The sequence below is a fragment of the Eptesicus fuscus genome, chromosome 7 (genome assembly GCF_027574615.1).
Source record: "Eptesicus fuscus isolate TK198812 chromosome 7, DD_ASM_mEF_20220401, whole genome shotgun sequence".
NCBI lineage: Eukaryota > Metazoa > Chordata > Mammalia > Chiroptera > Vespertilionidae > Eptesicus > Eptesicus fuscus.
In genome coordinates this window covers 52,842,835-52,864,702 of record NC_072479.1, presented here as the reverse complement: position 1 = coordinate 52,864,702, position 21,868 = coordinate 52,842,835, and the positions used below count along the sequence as shown (strand labels likewise).

Here is a 21,868-nt window from a genome sequence, read left to right as displayed (position 1 = left end):
AGAGGAGGTCACCCCGAGAACATCCCCCCGGCTGGGGGGCAGGGGCGGAGGGGCCTGGAAGACCCTGCACGTTCGTACTGTGTGGTCTTGAGCAAGTCGCTCTCGGTGGCCTCTGTGCCTTTCACCTGCAAAGCGGGGATGGTACCACCACCAGTGCCATCGTGTGGATGTGGGGGTTCCGCGGGACCGTGCGTGAGGAACACTCGGCACGGGGCCCGTGCTTGGTAACGACCAGCTTTCACACGGTGCTCAGGGAGGTGGGGATACGGGGGCTGAGGCATGGCGGCTCAGCCTCTCTCCCGTCTGCCCACACCGAGGGCTGCTGGTTACCAGAGAGAGGCGTGCTCGGTGCTGCGACGCTGTGCAGTCTTGGGTGCCTGACTCAGCTACGTGTTCTCCCTGACAGCCTATCCCACCTGCTTCCCCCTGACTCAGTTTACCTGCAACAATGGCAGATGCATCAACATCAACTGGCGATGTGACAATGGTAAGAGCAAACTCCCTTCACCTGCCCTGGTTCCCAGGAGAGCTAGAGGGCAGCCCGGGGTGTAAGGCCCAAGGGGTCTTAGAACCAAGCAGGGCCTCCCTCCAGTGTGCTAAAGCCCCACTGGATTGGATGGGGAAAAGGAGGACACGCCAGAAATGCCGTGGGGGAACCCAGACCGGCTGAGGGGGACCCTGCCCATCGCATCTGCACCCTTCCTCCCCAGGCAGGGTCTGAGCTGTCTGACCCCCGGCATTGGCTCGGGGGCCGGGGAGAGATCAGCAAGCAGGGCTGGGAGGAGTGGGCCGGAGGGACAGAGCAATGAGAGCCCAGGGCCCAGCTCCCTTCTCCCGGCAAACCCCGTCTCCTCAAGTCCTTGGTGCACCCTCCAGGCTCCTGCTCTAGGCTCAGGAGCCCACCTGGCGGTCAGCCATGGACCAGGTGATGTCAGCCCTGAGCCACGGGCCAGGGGATTGTCGTGTGCGTGCCGTCTCGGGCTCGGGTTGTGTCTGTGTGGTGTGGTGACGTGTTGCACGGTGGCTCCAGCCCTGGCTGACGTGTGAGAGGAGGGACTGGGCCAGCGCCATGCTGCCCCTCACCTTTGCCGTGTCTCGTGTGCCAATGGTTCCCCTGGCGGTTTCTGTGTTTCAGAGAAGGATTGTGGGGACGGCTCTGACGAAAAGACCTGTCCTGAGCCTGCCGGTCAGTGCATAGAAGCACATGCACCATCACCCCAGAGCCCCAGCTGGCCTCTGGCTGCCTCAGGACGCCCAGGCTGCCCCCTCCCAGAGCTCCTAGGATGTGGAGGAAAAGCTAAAGCGAGCAGAGAGAGGGGGGAGGCGACAGAAGGAGAAAGCAGACCGTGGGAAGGGAGAAGCCGAGTGGGCAGAGGCACCTCTCGGAGGAGAGAGGAGGGGACAGGAGACTGAGGCGGGGGAGGAGGAAAGAGCTAGAGAAGCACATGCAGGTGGAAGAGGCAGGAACACGGCCCTGTAGCCAAACCCATCTTCCCCAGCGCCCTGGAAGTGTGGAGGGAAGTCCAGTAGCCCCCAGCTGCAGGCAGTGCCCCTTGTGAGCTGTGCCCAGCAATGCCCACGTTCAGGGCAGGGCCTGATTCCGCCCCCGCCCACCCCCCAGAGAGGCCTCACCTACACTCCTTCCATCTCCCTCCCTCCAAAACCAGATAAATCCCTGCCTTGCCCCAAAAGCAAACAGACCCCCCTGTTCCCACACCCTGCCTAAAAGAAAGAAACGCGCCCTGTGTCCCTCCCCCAGCCTCCCCCCGACTCAGGGAAGGGCCCTCCTGGAGCCCGCCCGCCGCCCCTCCCCCCATGTGGGCCATGGTGCATGCTGCAGTCTATGCAGTTTCTGTGTCTTTTCCGTTTGTTTTTTTCTCCGTGGGGGGGTTGGGGTGGGGAGGTGGGAATCGGGAGGTGGGAGTGGGGGCCCCACCTGGGGTCACAGAGAAGGCTGTTTGCTGACCCGCTCCTTGCCTCTCCCCTTCTTGCCCTCCCCCCCTCCCCCCCCACCAGACAATGACTGTGGGGACAATAGTGACGAGGCAGGCTGCAGCCACTCTTGCTCCAGCACCCAGTTCAAATGCAACAGCGGGCGCTGCATCCCAGAGCACTGGACCTGCGATGGGGACAATGACTGCGGGGACTACAGCGACGAGACCCACGCCAACTGCACCAATCAGGGTAGGCACCTGGAGCCCGCAGGGCGGGGCGAGACGGTCCACGTGCCCGTCACTCAGCATCCACCCGTCCATCTGTCCTCCCGCTGCATGTCCTTGCCATCTGGGAGCCGAGATAACCCAGCGGTGGCTCTTATCCTGCAGGCGTTTCCAGCCCAGTGGGAGAGGGAGATTGCGACAAGTCCGTGTCACACGCTGTTAAGATTGCAGGCTTTGCAGCTGGGTGGCTTTGGGTTTGAGCGCCGGCTCTGCTAACTATCTGGGTGGCCTTGAGCAAGTTACTTAATGGCCCCTGTGCTCATCTGCAAAGTGGGGATAATAATAGCACCGATATCGCGGCTTTGCTGTGGGGGTTTCAGTGAGGCCGTGCTCAGCAAGCACTCAGCCCGTGGCTTGTGTTGGGACCTCGTAGCTTTGAAAGGGATGCTCAGGGGGTCGGGAAGAATGAGTGCGGTGAGGACCAAAGCAGAGAGGGGTTGGCTCTGTGAGGGTCCCTAGTGCCAGGCCCCCAGGCCCCAGCCAGGGGCAGTGGAGCTCAGTTTACGGGGAGGCACAGACCCTCTCCGCGGGAGCTGGGCGTCTCGCTGTGGCTGTTGTTAACGATGGGAGAATGCACACCCAGGATTACCCTGGCTTCAAGGGAAGTCTGAAATTTTTATGTGAAATCTACCCACTCTACAATACATACATTCGTGTCCTAGAGCTGCCCCAGTAAAGTACCACAAACTGAGTGGCGTAAACAACAGAAATGTATGATCTGACATTACTGAAGGCTGTGAGTTCAAGACCCACGTGTCGTCAGGGCTGGCTCCTGCTGAGGGCTGTGAGGGAGGACTGTTCCAGGCCCCTCTCCCAGCTCTGGCGTTTGCTGGCCATCTCGGCGTTCCGTGGCTTGTGCGTGTCGCACCCCGATCTCTGCCTTGGTCCTCACGTGGCATCCTCCCCGGGTGTGTGTCTGTCTCTGTGTCCGTACCTCCTCTTTATGGGAGGACAGTCTTTTTGGATTAGGGCCCACCCTAATGACCTCATCTTAAATTGATCATCTCCAAAGACCCATTTCCAAATAAGGTCATGTTCACAGGTACTGTGAGTTAGGACTTCGGCATCTCCTTCAGGGAACACAAGTCAAACGGTGACAACTGGCAATTGATTTTAAAAGCTTAAAAAACACACCGCAAGCCAAAATCTTCCCACAGGCCTCATCTGGCCCCGGCTCACCGGCCTACAACCTCTGCCTCGTGGAGTTAGGTGCACCTAGTGGGAGCGGCGCTGAGCGTGAGAGGGAGGAGGGGGAGTCCCCAGGCCCAGGAGAGGGTCAGTTTCCAGGGCCCTCGCTGACAAAGGCTGGGTGAGGAGAGCAGGTGATAGAGCCTTGGATTCTGGGAAGGGGTCCCTGGAGGCGTGAGCATGGCCTGGTGGGAAAAGCTCCATTTACAAGCCGGGCGAACTCAGGCAAGCTGCTTCCTCCAAGCCTCCGCTTCCTCCTCTGTGAAATGAGAGGAGACGGGTCGGGGCCCGGCACGTGGGAACAGGGATGTCATGGTTGGTAGCAATCCTTAACTGTGGTTGTGAGCTGAAATGGCTGGGACCATTCAGGAGGCAGGATTTGAACCGGGACCGATGAGGGATTAGACTGTGGGTAAATGGACAAGCCAGAGGGTCTGCAGGGTGGGGGTGGGGTGGCCTGGAGAACCCAGCGGTAGGACTTAGAGGGTGAAGCTGAGCACTCCCACAGGGGTCCGTGGGGCCGGGTGGGGCCCCTCGGGCCGGAGGGGCGGAGGAATGAGGCTGTTTCGAAGGGGGCAGGTTACAGCAAAGGAAAGTTGGACGCCCGGGGACCTTCAGAGGATTTCGAAGCTGCAAGGTGATATGATGTAGGAGGTCTTTTGGAAGACGGTCCCGGAAGGGGATTTGATTAGAAATCGGTTCAGGGCCCCAAGGAAGGAGAATCGGCGTGGGGGCTGCTGCTGACGTCCACGCACCAGAGGAGAGCCGTGGCCACGCTTGGGGCAGGTGGTGATGTCCGTCAGGCAGGTGCAGTCACCTTTCCTGCTCCTTCCCTGGCCCCCGGAGTCATGTCTCACATAACCTGCAGGCCCTGAGACAGATGATGCCCAGCCCTGCCCTCAGCCCGCACGGCCCCCTGCGGACTTAGAATCAGCACCACTTGTGGCTGTGAGGCTGCAGGGCTCCGCCCACTTCTCTGGCCTGTGTTCCTGCCACCCATCTCCTCCTCGCTCCACCCTGGCCGTGCAGCCTCAACGGGGCCCTGGGCATTTGTCCAGCACGCCCTGCGTCGTCCTATCTCGGGCTTGGCACTAGCTGTTCCCTCTGCCTGGAATACCCCTCACGCTGTTCAGGCCTCTGCTCCGGTGACGCCTGCTCAGAGACCTTCCCCGTCCCATCTAAAGCAGCACCCTCATCCCTCGCTAGCCTTGGCCCGCCGGCTTTGTGTCCACAGCTTTGACCACCACCCGCAGTCCCAGCCTGGATTTCTGTGTTGCGTTTCATTGTCTGTGTCTTCCCCACTAGAGCTTCACTTCCATGGCGGTAAGGACCGTCACGGAGTCTTGCTCGTGCTGGCGCCTGACGCAGTGCCCGGCACACAGTCGGCGATCACTAAGGGTCTGTGGCGTGAACGAATGCATGAGGCTAGGCTAAGGTGGGGGCGTTGGCGCTCTGGCCTAGCAAACTGCTTATCCAATCACGCCCTCGTGTGTAAAATAGGGGGGTTAGGTGAGGTGGTCTTGGGGTCGGAGAGTTGTGACATCCCTGCCTGCCTCTCATGTAGGGCTTCAAGGAGTATCAGCGGTGCTCAGAGGGCACTCCATCTCCGTCTCTGTTCATAGCCTTGGGCTGGGCACAGCATCAGGGGGGTTGGGAAGGCAGAGGTGGGAATGGCCGACCTGAAGCCCCTACCCCACCCGATGCCCTCCCCCAACCCCTCCCCCTGCAGCGACAAGGCCCCCTGGTGGCTGCCACAGTGATGAGTTCCAGTGCCGGCTGGATGGGCTGTGCATCCCCCTGCGGTGGCGCTGTGACGGCGACACTGACTGCATGGACTCCAGTGACGAGAAGAGCTGCGAGGGAGTGACCCACGTCTGTGACCCCAACGTCAAGTTCGGCTGCAAGGACTCTGGTAAAGGGAAACATTGCAGGGAGCTTGGAATGGGGGGGCGACATGGACGGGAGAAAGCCATCTTTCAGAGCTAGCACTGAGCTGTGAGGGATGGAGGTGGGGGCCTTGCGGCAAAAGCCCGCACAGGAGCTGGTGCATGATGCGTGGGGGAGACAGGCAGGGGCAGGGCCTGCACTGAGGGCCCTGGGAACCCCAGCCCTCAGCTCCTGTAGATTCCTCCTCCTTCGCCGTGTGAATGTCACGGAAAAGGCCTCAGGGGTCCTCGTGGACCGTCAGGCATTACAGTCATGACCCTATTGGAGGGCTCCACCGGGTCTGGGAAGGACAGAGGGAGCCCTGATGCCCAGGCCTGGCCCCTCATGCTGTCCCCACCCCTCAGCTCGGTGCATCAGCAAAGCATGGGTATGTGATGGCGACAGTGACTGTGAGGATAACTCGGATGAGGAGAACTGTGAGGCCCTGGCCTGCAGGCCACCCTCGCACCCCTGTGCCAACAACACCTCCGTCTGCCTGCCCCCCGACAAGCTGTGCGATGGCAAGGACGACTGTGGAGACGGCTCCGATGAGGGAGAGCTCTGCGGTGAGGCCCCAGGAGAGGAGTGGGGAGGGTGCTGGGGAAGGGGTCTGGGCCCGGGCCGGGCCAAGTGGAACAGGGTGGGCTGTGTGGGGCGAGGTCTGCGACTAGGCGAGGGCAGCGCTGGCTGCTGGGCGAGTAGTGCCCCCGTTGACTTACCACTCACCTTCGCGAGAGGCTGTGCTCGACACATCACACTGTTCTAGCATTCAACCCACGAAGCAGCCCTGCGAGGCAGCTGCATTACGTACTCCACTTACAGATGAGAAAACTGAGGCACAGAGAGGTTACGTAACTGGTCCGAGGTCACACAGCTCCTAAAGTGCCGTGGAGACCGCGCCGCGCAGCCCCTCGCTGCCGGCAGAGCTGGCTTTGAGATGAAGGCGCCGGCTTGAGTGTGGATGTGGTCAGGGCAGGCTCCCCGGAGGAGGTGGGGATTTCACTGGGTTCTCAAAGAGGGTAGATCTCTCAGGGGGAGTGAGAACGTGGGGGGAGGAGGGTGTGCATTCAAGATCAAAAGAAATGGGGTCAGGACGGGGCACATGGTGGGGCTTGCGGGTGAGGAGCGGAGCCGCCTTATCTCCAGGCAGAGCGTCGGGTTCCCGAAAGGAGAGGAGTGGGAGATAAGGCGCTCGGACAGGCCTGAGAACTGCTGCCGGGGTCATCTGTCAGGGCTGGCGTGTCAGGGCCCAGGGTGGGACATTCCCTACTGCACCTCGCCCCAAATCAGGAGAGATCGAGGGAAAGGGAATGGCTTTCCCACCCTCCAAGAGAGAGGCAAAAAGCTGGGGCCCCCACCGTGGGCTCAAGGAAGTAGAGACCAGAGAGATGCAGACATGGTGTGGGAAGGGGGTCCCAACCCTGGTCCTGAGAAAGCCTGGGAAGCAGTGGGGCAGAGGGTTGACGGGAATGGAAAAGGAGGATGCGGGCGGGGGGTGGGGGGGGGCGGAGAGGGGCAGCGTGCCTGGGCTGCCCGGGACTTGGGGCCCAGCAGGGCCATGGTCCTGCCCCCTCTGGGATCCTGACCCTGATCCTTGCCCCCCAGACCAGTGCTCTCTGAATAACGGAGGCTGCAGCCACAACTGCTCGGTGGCACCCGGGGAAGGCATTGTGTGCTCCTGCCCCCTGGGCATGGAGCTGGGGCCTGACAACCACACCTGTCAGATCCAGAGCTACTGTGCCAAGCACCTCAAGTGCAGCCAGAAGTGCGACCAGAACAAGTTCAGCGTGAAGTGCTCCTGCTACGAGGGATGGGTGCTGGAGCCAGACGGCGAGAGCTGCCGCAGCCTGGGTGAGCCACGGGCGAGGGTGGCAGGTGGCAGCCGGGCGCTGGGCGGGCCGAGGCAGGTCCCCGAGCTGTGGGCGGCTGGATGCCAGAGGCTAAGGTGTCCGTCGGGCCCAGCCCCAGAGCCAACAGATACCCTGCCTCCCCTTATCGACAGAAGGAATGCCCAAACCTGGAGAGAATTTTCTTAGTTTATTTGAGTCAAACTGACCATTGCTGGGAAGTAAAATCTCCATAGATGGAGAAAATGCTCCAGGGAATGGCAGTTGTTTTTTCTGTGTTTTTTTTAAAAAATATATTTCATTGATTTTTTACAGAGAGAAGGGAGAGGGATAGAGAGTTAGGAACATCGATGAGAGAGAGACATCGATCAGCTGCCTCCTGCACACCTCCCACCGGGGATGTGCCCATAACCAAGGTGCATGCCCTTGACCGGAATCGAACCTGGGACCCTTCAGTCCGCAGGCCGGCGCTCTATCCACTGAGCCACACCGGTCAGGGCGGGTTTACTTTATGCATTAGACCATTAGACTAAAAGGGAGAGGAGTAAGGAAGGTTCGTGGAATCCATTGGTGGCAGATGAAGGGGCGGGAGGACACACAGCTTCCCTGGGATTAGATAAAACGTAAAGGGAGGCACACACTTCAGCTGGAGGGTCCGGGAGAGTTACTAACTGCGATGTAAGCACGTAGAGCTGGCCCCGGGGCGCACAGGAACAGGGCGGGGGCCTGTGGCCTCCCCCGCGCGGGGCTGTGCCCCGAGGGTCTGGAAAGAAGGGTCCTCTGACCTCCCGAAGGTGTGTCCGCCTTGGAGGCAGGAAGACCAGTCTCACTCCCAAAGGCCGGCCTGGTCAGGGAGGCCAAGGCCACTGGGACTCGCTTCCCCTGAGGACTTGGTGCATTCAGACCGCCCTGCGCGGTGATCTTCAGTCTCCGAGTTTGGCGGGCCCCCCATGCGGTCAGGCTTGGTGTGTGACCCCTGCACAGGGTGGCACGGAGGCGGCAAGCCCCTTGCTGACCGCCGCCGCCCCCCTGCCCAGACCCCTTCAAGCCCTTCATCATCTTCTCCAACCGGCACGAAATCCGGCGCATTGACCTGCAAAAGGGGGACTACAGCGTCCTGGTGCCCGGCCTGCGCAACACCATCGCCCTGGACTTCCACCTCAGCCAGAGCTCCCTCTATTGGACCGACGTGGTGGAGGACAAGATCTACCGCGGGAAGCTGCTGGACAACGGAGGTGAAGGGCTCCCCGAGGGGGCGCTGGGCCCCCAGCAGAGGCGCTTGGCTCCCCCACCCCCCACGCTCTGGTTAATTGGTAGATTTTGCTGTGGGTCGCAGTGCCTGACGCCCGGTAATTATCGTCGTCGTCGGCAGGGCTGCCAGCCTGATAATTAACAAAATGATCAGCCTTCCTTTGAAAAGGCCTGCAGCTCGGCTCCCCAGAGCCTAGCATTACAGCTTGAAAATAAAAACGTCATTCAGGGGGGGCGGTACCTGAACTCGGCCACCGTCCCAAGGCGGCCTGACCCGTCACAGATTTCGCGCGTTCAGTCGACACACATTCTGAGCCCTTGCCATACCCGCTGGGCCCGGGGAGGCGGCAGGGACCGAAACCGGTCCAAATGCCTGCCCTCCTGGAGCTTCTGTGCCAGTAGCGCCCGCCGTAAGCGGAACCAGTGAGCGCCCTGCGGAGGGACCGAGGAGGGCATCGCTGGGGGTCAGGAGGAAAGAGGCAGGGGATAGCGGGAAGGGGGCTGGCGTTTTAAATTGGACAGGCAGAGGAGGCCCCCTCAGGAGGCGACCTCTGAGCGAAGACTCGGAAGACGCTCATCTCACTGCAGGAGTCTGTCCTGTGTCGTAGGGGAAACGCTGGAGGGTCCAGGGTAGTTAATGTGCTGTCAAATGCCCATCAACAAGGGGGTGCTAAGCAGACTGGGGTCGTGTTCACACTGTGCGACAGTTTCTAAAATAACGCGGTCCACGTATACGTGTCTTTCCATGAAGAAGTCTCCAAGACAGTCTGTGGAGTGACTTCTAGAAAGTTCCTTCCTCCTCACATGGGGTCTAGGTCTGCCCCCCCAAAACCTCCACCCGCTGCCCTGACCTCCTCCCATGTTAGCCTTCCAGGGAGCCGCACGCAGAGGTGGTGGCGGTAACCCCTTCCTCCGGGGTTCCCGAAGCCAGGCTGCACTCCCGCTTGACCTCCTGGTGGGGTGGGGGGCCTGAGGGACAGTGGAGGGGTGGGGAGCTGGGAGCCCCAGTGGAATCTGGAGCCCATCAGAGGCATGAGGGTTGAGGGGGGTCATGGAATGTGCCAGGATGTCTCGAGTTCAGTCCAGCCTGGCCCATGGGACTCTGACCTCCGCGACCTCTCTTCTCCAGCCCTGACCAGCTTTGAGGTGGTGATTCAGTACGGCCTGGCCACGCCCGAGGGCCTGGCTGTAGACTGGATTGCAGGCAACATTTACTGGGTCGAGAGTAACCTGGACCAGATTGAGGTGGCCAAGCTGGATGGGACTCTTCGGACCACCCTGCTGGCGGGTGACATTGAGCACCCAAGGGCGATCGCACTGGATCCCCGAGATGGGTGAGGACCCCGCCTAGCCCTCACCCCGTGGTCCCTGCAAAGCCTTGTTCAGCCTCTGGCCAGAGACACCCATCTCCTTAATGCTTCTCAACCCCCTCGGCCTTTTACCTAGACCCTACCACAGCCCCTTCCCCAGGCCCCTGCTGGTCCCTCCTCACCCCCTCCCCACTCCCCAGGATCCTGTTTTGGACAGACTGGGACGCCAGCCTGCCCCGAATCGAGGCGGCCTCCATGAGCGGGGCTGGGCGCCGCACCATCCACCGGGAGACGGGCTCGGGCGGCTGGCCCAACGGGCTCACCGTGGACTACCTGGAGAAGCGCATCCTCTGGATCGATGCCAGGTCAGCCCCTCCACCAGCTCTGGGAGGCCTCCAGCCCCCGCCCCTCCAGGGCCAGGGTGGGCCAGGGTCCCAGGACTTGGCAGTGAGGAGGGCGGTAAGGAGGCCTGGGGACCTCGATCCAGAACCAGGAGGCCCAGGGCGGGGCCCAGCAGAGGGCCGCAGTGAGGGAGGGGCTGGGCTAGGGGACAGGTGCGGAGAGAAGAGGGCGCCCGGCCGAGGGCTGAAACACGCCCTCCTGTCCCCTCAGATCTGTGCCCTCTCCTGGGGCTCAGTCTAACTGGTCTCTGCAGAGGGGGTGCCTTTTTGTAACCTTCACCAAAGCCCTGTGTGCTCAGGGCCGCCCTGAGGAGAAGTGTGGGTGTGGGAGTTGGTGACAGGGCTGGATCCTGGCCCCGGCACACGTGGTCTCCTGCTCGGCCATTCTGTCTGCCTTCTCGGGCCAGCAGGGGCGGGAGGAGGGGGGCTCCGGTGTGGCGAAGTGGGGGCTGTGGGCCAGGGCCAGGAGGGGTGCGCGGGGCAGGGCGCCCTCAGGCTGCGGCCCCAGCCGGCACCCTCACTCCGCCCCGACCGTGCCCTCAGGTCCGATGCCATCTACTCAGCCCGTTACGACGGCTCCGGCCACATGGAGGTGCTCCGGGGACACGAGTTCCTGTCCCACCCGTTCGCGGTGACGCTGTACGGCGGGGAGGTGTACTGGACGGACTGGCGCACAAACACGCTGGCCAAGGCCAACAAGTGGACCGGCCACAATGTCACCGTGGTGCAGAGGACCAATACCCAGCCCTTCGACCTGCAGGTGTACCACCCCTCCCGGCAGCCCATGGGTAAGGGCCAGAGGAGCCAGCGGCCCGTCAGAGGCCCGTGAGAGAGGAGGGGTTCGTGCTGGACCGCAGCCCGCTGACAGAGAAGGGCTGGCGGCAGGCGGGGCTGAAACAGGGAGGATGGGAAGGGGCGAAGAGGCGTGATCCAGCCCGGCTGGCGTGGCTCAGTGGTTGAGCATCGACCTATGAACCAGGAGGTCACGGTTCGATTCCCGGTCAGGGCACATGCCCAGAGGTCAGGCTCGTCCCCCGGTAGGGGGCGTGCGGGAGGCAGTCCATCAAAGATTCTCTCGCATCATGGATGTTTCCCTCTCTCTCTCCCTCTCCCTTCCTCTCTGAAATCAATGAAAAGGTATTTTAAAAAGAAGGAGAAGGGGGGGTTCAGGTGAGAAAGGCCACGGAGGGCCCAGCAAGTCACAGGATGTTCTTGCTTCTCCTCTCTCCCCGCACCCAGCCCCCAACCCCTGCGAGGCCAATGGGGGCCGTGGCCCCTGCTCCCATCTGTGTCTCATCAACTACAACCGGACGGTCTCCTGTGCTTGTCCCCACCTCATGAAGCTCCAGAAGGACAACACCACCTGCTACGGTAGGAGCCCTTCCTCGGGGCCGGTGGTCACAGGCTCAGGGCGCACCCCGGTGACTGCAGGAGGACCGTGAGCCGGGCGGGACCCGCTGGGGCGGCCCCGGGGGCAGCCTCGGTAGGACGGGCTGGCTCCGCAGGGAGGCCACCCCCGTGGGAGCGCTGCTTCTGATCGCCGAGGGCCCGCAGCCGGCAGAAGGGACGCGGAGAAGGGACCCTGCTCTGGCGCGGGGTAGGGGGTGGGGGGCGCGAAGCACGGAGGCAGGGCTGCCCTCGGTGACCACCCCGTGCCCCACAGAGTTTAAGAAGTTCCTGCTGTACGCACGTCAGATGGAGATCCGGGGCGTGGACCTGGACGCCCCCTACTACAACTACATCATCTCCTTCACGGTGCCCGACATCGACAACGTCACGGTGCTGGACTTCGACGCCCGCGAGCAGCGCGTGTACTGGTCCGACGTTCGGACGCAGGCCATCAAGAGGGCCTTCATCAACGGCACCGGCGTGGAGACGGTCGTCTCCGCAGGTTCCGTCTGGCCCCCGGCCCCCCCGCCCCGGGTCCCCAGCGCCCCCTCCCCGTGCCCCTGCGCGCCTCGGGGCGCTGCGGCCGGGTGCCCTGATCCCCGTCCCCCACAGAAATCGGGCTGCCCCGCCCCGACCTCTGCCCTGCAAACCCCCAGCCACCGCCGCCCCCTGTGCCCCCAGACCTGCCGAACGCCCACGGGCTGGCCGTGGACTGGGTGTCCCGGAACCTGTTCTGGACGAGCTACGACACCAACAAGAAGCAGATCAACGTGGCACGGCTGGACGGCTCCTTCAAGAACGCGGTGGTGCAGGGCCTGGAGCAGCCGCACGGCCTGGTCGTCCACCCCCTCCGTGGGTCAGTCCAGGGCCAGGGCTCGGGGGCGTGAGGTGGGGGGCAGACGAGGACGCTGAGCCCCTCCTCCTCCCCCAGGAAGCTGTACTGGACCGACGGTGACAACATCAGCATGGCCAACATGGACGGCAGCAACCGCACCCTGCTCTTCAGCGGCCAGCGGGGCCCTGTGGGTATGAGCTGGCCCCCTGCCCCACCTGCCCCACGGCCTTCCCGCGTTCCTCGACCAGGACACGCTCTCAGGGTTCCCGGGTGCCCCTCTGTCTCCCCAGACCCCCAGCTTAGTGCTTATCCTTACCACCCTCCCCACAAGACACACGTCCTTGGAGGTGGCAGCCGGGCTGGGTTAGGCTCTGGGACCCCAGCCCTGGTGTCCGGCTCTCCGGCGGTGACACCCCCCCCCCCCGCCCCCCTCTTCCAGGCCTGGCTATTGACTTCCCTGAAAGCAAACTCTACTGGATCAGCTCCGGGAACCACACCATCAACCGCTGCAACCTGGACGGGAGTGACCTCGAGATCATCGACGCCATGCGGAACCAGCTGGGCAAGGCCACAGCCCTGGCCATCATGGGTGAGGCCGCTGGCGGGAGCAGGGACAGGAGCAGGCAGGCCGGGCTGCACGGGCCGGGGAGACGGGGGCTGGCCCGGGGGCAGCCCGCCTGCTGGGGAGGGCCTTCCCCAGGTCTCACCCCCTCCTGTTGCCCCAGGGGACAAGCTGTGGTGGGCAGATCAGGTGTCGGAGAAGATGGGCACCTGCAACAAGGCGGACGGCTCGGGGTCCGTGGTCCTGCGGAACAGCACCACCCTGGTGATGCACATGAAGGTCTATGATGAGAGCATCCAGCTGGGTGAGGCGGGGCTCGAGGGGCAGGGAGGCGAGGTGGGGGGCGGAGAGGTCAAGGCGGCAGGAACCCCTGGGCAAGGGAGCGGATGGGAATGAAAACGGGGTGGGTTCCGCTCACCACCCAGAGGGGCTCCCCTTTCTAATTCTCGCTGAGGCACCGCAGAGGCTCCCAGCCACCCGGTCACCGGGCCAGGGGCCTGGAGGACAGATGCCCCGAGAGCTGAGCTGGGTGCTGGCCCCCACAAGGTCCAGGGTGAAGGCGGTGACTGACCTGTCCCTGAGCAGCATGAGCCGGACACGGCGGTCCCGGGGAGGGCCACTGACCTTTCCTCTGCCTCCCCCTTCTCCCCCAGGGCATGAGGTCACCAACCCCTGCAGCGTCAACAACGGGGACTGCTCCCAGCTCTGCCTGCCCACGTCAGAGTCAACCCGCTCCTGCATGTGCACAGCTGGCTACAGCCTCCGGAGCGGCCAGCAGGCCTGTGAGGGTCAGTGCCCCTGCCTCTGCCCGCGGTGACCCAGGTCTCCAGCCCCGACCGTCCTCCCTACAGCCCTGGCAACAGGACCGCATGCGTCATGGGTCGTTCGGGGCCTTCTGAGCGGGATGTTCAGGAAGCCCTGTGCCGGGTGCCACGGGGAAGCCAGGGGCCCGAAGTCCCTGTGCTCTGCAGTCTTAACCAGAAGGGGGGGCTAGCGTGCAGGGGAACCGCCCATGCAGTGGCTCTGACTTCAGTAGGATTTTGGAGAGACAGATGTCAAAAGGCAGCGCCTCCCTGGCCAGGCGGCTCCATTGGTTGGAGTGTCATCCTGTACACTGAAAAGATTGCGGGTTCGATTCCTTATCAGGGCACATCCCCAGGGTGCGGGTTCCATCCCCAGTCGGAGCATGTCTGGGAGGCAACCGATTGACCTCTCTCTCACGTCGCTGTTTCTCTTTCTATCCCTTCTCTCTCTAAAAATCAATAAGCATCCTTGGGTAAGGATTAAAAAAAAAGAAAGGGAAGAACAAGAGGCAGGGCCGGCTTCATGACACAGGTGTGCTCCGAGCCAGGTTCTGTGGACAAGTGGGGTGTGAGTGTTGTGTGGCCCAACGGGGAGGGGTGATAGAGGCCAGGGGTCCAGAGTGCCAAGCCCGAGTGCTGGGCAGAGTGTGGGGGGTCGGGGTGCTGGGCTGTGAGGTCGGGCGGGGCCGCGAGTTCTCAGCCAGGCGAGCCTGGGAAGTGGTGTTTGGGGCAGATTAACCTGGCGGCACCGCACCGGCTGGGTGGGGGAGGGAGAGCCCGAGCTGTTAGACCAGTTAGGAGGCTGTTCCAGTAATCCCGGTGTTAGGAGATGGGGCCAAGGCCGGGCCGCAGGGAGGAGATGAAAGGCAGAGACGTTTCACAAGAACCTGGTGACTGATTTACGAGCCTGTGCCCTGAGACGGCACCTCCCTCTTTGATGTGGGTGAACGCTGCAGACACCAACACCGGGTTGAACAACGTTGAAGGGGTTTTGCTGCAGAATGTCTCAGAGCCGTGCATATGCTCGTCTGCGCTGAAAATGTGTCAAGGGAAGACTCTGGTGTTTGAGGTTTCCCCCAACTCACTCAGCCATGAGTCCTTTCTGTCACAGAGCCTGGGCTACCGAGGCCCATTTGGGGACACACTGTATCGAGTGGTAAAATCCTCCCAGGGAGGACTCTGGGATGCGTGAATATGGCGCCCCATAAGAAATGGGAAACGGAATGACCGGCTCAGGAGCGAGGTGTTGGGAATGCGTTTCAGGTGTTGGAGAGGGAAGGACAAAGAGGAAACTAGGGTGGAGATCTAATGTGGGAGTCAGTGCAGTGCAACTGTCTTGTCGGAACCTTCCCAGATTCTCCCTCATGGCCTCGGAGGCTGCTGGGTTGTACTGAGGGAAGTGGCCTGGAGAGCTGAGCACAGGGAGAGAAATCCCTGCCTCTGCTGCCCTCTAGTGGGGGATGGAGGTCTTGCAGGTAGTTCCCCAGCGTGTTCCTCTCCGGACTCCCAGAGAGCTGACCTCCCTGCCCAGGCTAGGTTGTGTGTATATATGTGTGTTGAGGGGGAAGCGTGATAGCTGGGGGGGAGAGGGAGGAGGGGGAGGGCGGATATCAAAGGGATGCATAGAGGCCTGGCTGGCAGGGCTCAGTGATTGAGTGTTGACCTATGAACCAGGAGGTCACAGTTCGATACCAGGTCAGGCCATATGCCCAGGTTGTGGGCTCAATCCCCAGTGTGGGGCATACAAGAGGCAGCCAATCAATGTTTCTCTCTCTCTCTTCCTTCCTTTATGAAATATACATATATATATTAGAGGCCCGATGCACCAAATTTGTGCAAGGGGCTCAGCCCTCGCAGCCCTAGCTTTGTTTGGAAGGTCATCCGGAAGGACGTTCAGCTGTCCAGTCTAATTAGCATATTATGCTTTTATTATATATATGTGTGTATATATATATATATATATATATATAAACACACACACACACACATACACACACACACATTGAGTAGCCAGATTATTATGATCTCTGAACGCATAATAATCTGGCCACTCAGTGTATATCCTATATAATAAAAGGCTAATATGCAAATTGTCCCCTCGACCAGGAGTTTGACCAGCAGGCAGGCCGGCCAACCGCCCATGTCCCCTCCCCCTGGCCAGGCTGGCCGGACCCCACCCATGCACGAATTCATGCACTGGGCCTCTAATACACACACACACACACACACACACACACACACACTGAGTGGCCAGATTATTATGCATTCAGAGATCATAATAACCTGGCCACTCAGTGTGTGTGTGTGTGTGTGTTTAAGGGGCCGTATAGAAGAACCGGTGTGAGGGTGACCGAAGCCAAGTGTAAGGGGTGTCAGTGAGGCGCATGCCTGAAGTGTTCTTGTGTTCCAGGTGTGGGCTCTTTCCTCCTGTACTCTGTGCATGAGGGAATCCGAGGAATCCCCCTGGATCCCAACGACAAGTCGGACGCCCTGGTCCCAGTGTCCGGGACCTCCCTGGCCGTCGGCATCGACTTCCATGCTGGTGAGCCATCGGATGGCAGGAGGGAGTGGAGCGTGACCTTTGGGGGTGGGGTGCTTAGGGGTCCAGGGTCGGGCTGCCTGATCTCAGGCACTTAGCAGAGCTGCCCCACCCCCCTCCATCTGCCCTTCAAGGCCCCCCCAGCAGTCGCTCACCTCTGTCCAGACCCCATGTGATTTTGACCCCCCGCTTGGCCTGCCTTGTTCGGCATCCCCACCCTGTTGGCTTCTCCGCCTTCAGAAAATGACACCATCTACTGGGTGGACATGGGCCTGAGCACCATCAGCCGGGCTAAGCGGGATCAGACGTGGCGTGAGGACGTGGTGACCAATGGCATTGGCCGCGTGGAGGGCATCGCCGTGGACTGGATTGCAGGTGAGCCACGCAGGGTGCAGGCTGCGTGTGAGGCAGAGGATGGGGAAGTGGGGTCTGGAAGGAAGGGTCTGAGGAGAAGGGGCAGGCAGGAACAGATGGGGGAGCGACAGGGGCACCTGGGCTGGGAGGGGCCCCAGTGCGCATGCTCCCACCCCACCCCTGAGCATCTACCCCTTCCTCAGGCAACATCTACTGGACGGACCAGGGCTTTGACGTCATCGAGGTCGCCCGGCTCAATGGCTCCTTCCGCTACGTGGTCATCTCCCAGGGCCTGGACAAGCCCCGGGCCATCACTGTCCATCCGGAGAAGGGGTGAGGAGCCGGGCAGGCGGGCCGTCCACAGCCCACTCTGACAGGCCCCCTCCTCCATGTGCTGGGGACTGAGCCCAGGTGCCCTCCGTCCCTCAGGTACTTGTTCTGGACGGAGTGGGGCCAGTACCCACGTATCGAGCGGTCTCGGCTGGACGGCACCGAGCGCGTGGTGCTGGTTAACGTCAGCATCAGCTGGCCCAACGGCATCTCGGTGGACTACCAGGTGTGGATGCAGGCGTGGCCCAGGGGCCGAGGGGCAGGGAGGGCCCCGTGCTCTGGGGGAAGCTCCCTTATCCCATGCCCTGCTCCCCTGTGCGTCCCCCTGTCATGGCCCCCCCGTTTGGTAGGAAGATCTGGACACAGCGAGTTAGGGGATCTTCTGGCCCAGTCCCCACCCAGAGTAGGGCTCCTGCAGCCCCAGAGGTGGTGGGGGCGGGTCACTCAGAGTGGGGACTGGAGGGAACCCTGGAGGCCGGCAGATCCGCAGGTCGGAGAGTGGAAGAGATAGAGGAAGGAGGACAAAGACAGGGGAGGCGGGAGTGAGTGTGACGGGGCGGGGCGGGGGCGGAGGGGGCCGGGGGCTGGAGGTGAGGTGGTGCCTCCGGCCTGTAGGATGGGAAGCTGTACTGGTGTGACGCCCGGACAGACAAGATCGAGCGGATCGACCTGGAGACGGGGGAGAACCGCGAGGTGGTTCTGTCCAGCAACAACATGGACATGTTCTCCGTGTCCGTGTTCGAGGAGTTCATCTACTGGAGTGACAGGTGAGGGCGTCCGTCCAGCCTCCCGCCCACCGCCGGCTGTGCCCCCCTCCCGGCCCCCGGTGACGTCCTGCTCGTGGCCCTTCCCTCCCCCAGGACTCACGCCAATGGCTCCATCAAGCGCGGGAGCAAAGACAATGCCACCGACTCGGTGCCCCTGCGGACGGGCATCGGTGTCCAGCTCAAAGACATCAAGGTCTTCAACCGGGACCGCCAGAAAGGTGAGGCCAGAGGGGCCCCGGCCTTGAGTGCCCCCCCCCCCCCCGCCCCGCAAGAACCCAGAGCGAGGGGGCTGGGAGGAGTCAGACCCCAAGGGGCACTGTCCAGTGGCCCTGGAGACCCGGGTTGGCGAGCAGGGGCTGAGGAGCCTGGGACCGAGCTGGTGCTGGCTGGAGGGTTGCCTGAACTGGGGGGGCGGGGGAGCAGAGCAGGGACCCCAGAGTTTCCACCTCAGCTGAGATGCCACAGGAGTCTTCGCCCAAGGCAGGCCCCGCCCTCCGTAACCTCCTCCTTCCCCCGCGCCCCCCCCCCGCCCGCCAGGCACCAACGTGTGTGCAGTGGCCAACGGAGGGTGCCAGCAGCTGTGTCTGTACCGCGGTGGCGGGCAGCGGGCCTGCGCCTGCGCCCACGGGATGCTGGCTGAAGACGGGGCGTCGTGCCGCGAGTACGCTGGCTACCTGCTCTACTCGGAGCGCACCATCCTCAAGAGCATCCACCTGTCGGACGAGCGCAATCTCAACGCGCCCGTGCAGGCCTTCGAGGACTCCAAGCACATGAAGAACGTCATTGCTCTGGCCTTCGACTACCGGGCGGGCACCTCCCCGGGCACCCCCAACCGCATCTTCTTCAGCGACATCCACTTCGGGAACATCCAGCAGATCAATGACGACGGCTCTGGGAGGACCACCATTGTGGAGAGTGAGCCCAGATTCCAAATCTTCCAAGGAAGCGGGGGGTGGGGGTGAGGGGCGTGGGGAGGGTCGGCTCAGACTCAGGGTGGAAGAGCTGGCAGACCTCAGCCGGCCCCCTGCCCCGCCCCCCGAATCCCACCTGCCTCGGGGTCCCGGGCAGGGGCCATCGGGTCACGCTGTGCCCGTTGTCGTTACTGGGACGTTTCTCCTTCGGAGGCAGAGTTGGCTCCCCTCTCACGTCCCCGCTGGTCCTGGCTCACCCCCAGGCTGCTCGGGTTCAAGCCCGGACCCGGGATTTCAGTCAGCTGGGCTCGTTTCCTGTGCTCCCCGAGCCTCCGCCTTGTCTGTGTAGAGGAGCACAGAGGCGGCGGTGTGCGCTCGGCCAGCACAGGCCAGGCCGGGAAGGGCAGTGGGCGCTAGAGCTGTCATCCTAGGACGGCCTTCCAGCTTTGACAACTGTTTTGTTCCTCTGCGGCCTCCTCTCCTCCAGGCTGGGTGCCCCGGGGCCTTTGACACACTCACGTGTCCCTCTGTTCATTCTTCCCCGCCATAAAGACCTGCCCACAGCGAACCAGGGCCGGGCTGTCCTTTCAGCCCCTCTGGAAGTTTCTGCTTCACATGGTCCAGGCCACACATCTGTCTAACACCGAGTGTCCAAAACTAAGCGCGATCCTCTGCCACCTGGGCTGGATCGGAGCGGCTGCAGAACGGCCCGCCCTCCCTGTTGTCCAGGCTGCGGTGCTTGCGTTGCCGCGGCCTCGAGCAGCCGCGGGTCCTACAGCTCGCAGCCACTGAACCCCTGAGTCTCTTCCTCCTAAAGGCGGTGCCTGTCTCTCACTGAGTTTAAGATCTGGTTCAGGGCCTTTTTAAGCAGGAAGCTCCCAGTAAATCCAGTTCGCACCCAACGTGGCAGAACTCTAGCTCCAGGGAAGTGTGGCGGCAACATCAAGTCCGATCAAGTCCGATCTACCCACAGTGGGGAGACGCAGGAAGAGGGGCCAGGAGCTGGGCCGTGGGTCATTTGGGTGGGAAACAGGGTGATACCACAGGGTTTGGGGGCACCGAGGGCTGTGTCCCCGCCCCACAGCTTCCCAGCTCCCACATGTCTCTTCCAACCCCACGTGGGCCAGGAAGGGGGTGCCCTCGGCTGCCCCCTCAGCTCCTGCCCAGCCTGTCCCTTCAGCCCTGCTTTCTGGCCCCATCCCAACGCCTGGCTGCGCCTTCCTCCTCGCAGACGTGGGCTCCGTGGAAGGCCTGGCCTATCACCGCGCCTGGGACACGCTCTACTGGACCAGCTACACCACGTCCACCATCACCCGCCACACGGTGGACCAGACCCGCACGGGGGCCTTCGAGCGCGAGACCGTCATCACCATGTCCGGAGATGACCACCCGCGGGCCTTCGTGCTGGACGAGTGCCAGAAGTGAGCGGCCGGGCGGGCAGCGGGGGCCGGCGGGGCGGGGCCTGGGGTGGAAACCACCCAGGCAGGGCGTGCGGGAGAGGCTGGCGCTGACCTCAGCTCGGCTGCTTCCGTGCTGGGTGACCTTGGACCAGCTCTAGGACCTCTCTGAGCTCCCGTGCCCTCACCTGTAATGTGAGGACAGTAACATTCCGGGTGCCGGAGCCTAGGGGAGGATCAGAAAGGGGGCTGTGGAGGACCTTCTGGCTTGGTGAGGAGTCCATGGTTCATCAGAGAGCCATGTGCGAGGCGCATAGTAGGTCCTGTGTCTTTCTGGGACTTCAGGCTTTGGGCAGAGATCGTCCACGGAACACCTGTGTGTGCACCCCTTGAGCTGGGCTTGTTCAAGCCACCAGCCGGGGAGGGAAGTCAGGGCGGGAAGCGAGATGGCCTCACAGGGCCCTGTAATCGCCGAGAGGCATCCGGGAGGCAGGTTGGCCCAGGGCCTGGGGTGGAAAGGCAGGGCAGGGCCGAACAGACGGGAGGGCTTTGAGAAAGAGCTGGAGGAGGGAGAGCTCCAGGTAGGGAGGGACGAAAGGGGCCTCCCACGCCTAACCCAGAGGTTCCTACGGTGGGGGGTGGGGTGGGGGGCTGAGGTTGCAAAAGAATCCAGAACACAAGCCAGACAGGTCCACTGGCCGGAGGACAGCTCTGTGGCCAGAACGTCAGAGGGGCAGTGGGAGGGGGTGCAGAGGTACCGGGGGGCGGGGATGGCAGATCCTCTGAAAAAAAACGGAGAATGGAACTGACTCCCATGCAGCTCCGTGGCTCTCGGACCCCAGGGTGCGTGAGGCTGGCCTGGGCGTGGCTGGTTCCCGGCTCCTCCCCAGGCCTCATTAAGTGAATCCCTGAGCCCGAGAACCCAGAGTCACCCGATGCAGGGATGCAGGCGACGTGAGGACCGCACCCTCACACACTGCGGAGCCCGACCCGCCCTGAGGTCTCCCACACCCAGCGGAGGGGAGCACGGCGTGCTGGCCGGCCCCCACCTCCTTTATGGGGAGCCGGCCAAGAGGCTCGTTCAGGGGCAGAGCTGGGGCTCAGACCTCAAATGTGCAAAGGCCTTAAATTGTGTAGGTGATTCCCGAGGACTTTGTGAGGCAGGATCCGTGCATCCCCAGGACCTCTGACAAAGCAGACACTCAGCAGGGGCTCCTGGTGCAGGGAGAAGAGAGCGTTAATGAAATAATAGGAAACGCAGGGCGTTTGCTGGCTGTCGCCCAGACAGATACTAACTCGTTCCGTCCTCAAACCGCCCCGTGGGAAGGGAGCAGTTCCCACTTCACAGAGGAGGGAACTGAGGCATGGAGAGGCCACGTCACGTGGTGAGGTCCCCGGCTGGAGCCCCAGAGCCTAACTCACTTGGCTGACTATCCTAGAGGATGCAGATGGCCGGGCCCCTCCCGGCACCGGGGCTGTGCAGTTTAGCAGCTGGGAGCTCGCCTGGGGCCCGGGCTCTGGTTCACTCCCTGGCCGACCTGGGCCTGGCCGTCTGCCTCCCAGACCTGGCCCTCCGCGGCGGACCCCCTGGCTTTGACTCCTGTTCCCTGAGGCTCTCTCTCCCCCCGCAGCCTGATGTTCTGGACCAACTGGAACGAGCAGCACCCCAGCATCATGCGAGCGGCCCTGTCTGGAGCCAACGCCCTGACTCTCATCGAGAAGGACATCCGCACCCCCAACGGCCTGGCCATCGACCACCGGGCCGAGAAGCTCTACTTCTCCGACGCCACCCTGGACAAGATCGAGCGGTGCGAGTATGATGGCTCCCACCGCTACGTG

The 21,868-nt window shown here is 62.6% G+C and overlaps 1 protein-coding gene across 1 annotated transcript in view; it reads left to right on the top strand.

Annotated features, from left to right (window-relative positions):
- The window catches only part of LRP1 (LDL receptor related protein 1), an 82,435-nt gene that overhangs the window by 37,180 nt on the left and 23,387 nt on the right, over positions 1-21,868 (top strand). Inside the window, exons 19-43 of the mRNA XM_054718939.1 lie at positions 407-487; positions 2,017-2,184; positions 5,137-5,319; positions 5,699-5,899; positions 6,939-7,184; positions 8,218-8,415; positions 9,561-9,765; positions 9,942-10,106; positions 10,686-10,930; positions 11,382-11,513; positions 11,806-12,033; positions 12,213-12,387; positions 12,463-12,557; positions 12,806-12,955; positions 13,092-13,232; positions 13,582-13,716; positions 16,142-16,273; positions 16,511-16,645; positions 16,828-16,957; positions 17,054-17,180; positions 17,570-17,721; positions 17,815-17,939; positions 18,259-18,636; positions 19,864-20,053; positions 21,661-21,865. Coding sequence (XP_054574914.1) covers positions 407-487; positions 2,017-2,184; positions 5,137-5,319; positions 5,699-5,899; positions 6,939-7,184; positions 8,218-8,415; positions 9,561-9,765; positions 9,942-10,106; positions 10,686-10,930; positions 11,382-11,513; positions 11,806-12,033; positions 12,213-12,387; positions 12,463-12,557; positions 12,806-12,955; positions 13,092-13,232; positions 13,582-13,716; positions 16,142-16,273; positions 16,511-16,645; positions 16,828-16,957; positions 17,054-17,180; positions 17,570-17,721; positions 17,815-17,939; positions 18,259-18,636; positions 19,864-20,053; positions 21,661-21,865 — 4,322 coding nt within the window. The remainder of the gene's footprint in view (positions 1-406; positions 488-2,016; positions 2,185-5,136; positions 5,320-5,698; positions 5,900-6,938; positions 7,185-8,217; positions 8,416-9,560; positions 9,766-9,941; positions 10,107-10,685; positions 10,931-11,381; positions 11,514-11,805; positions 12,034-12,212; positions 12,388-12,462; positions 12,558-12,805; positions 12,956-13,091; positions 13,233-13,581; positions 13,717-16,141; positions 16,274-16,510; positions 16,646-16,827; positions 16,958-17,053; positions 17,181-17,569; positions 17,722-17,814; positions 17,940-18,258; positions 18,637-19,863; positions 20,054-21,660; positions 21,866-21,868) is intronic.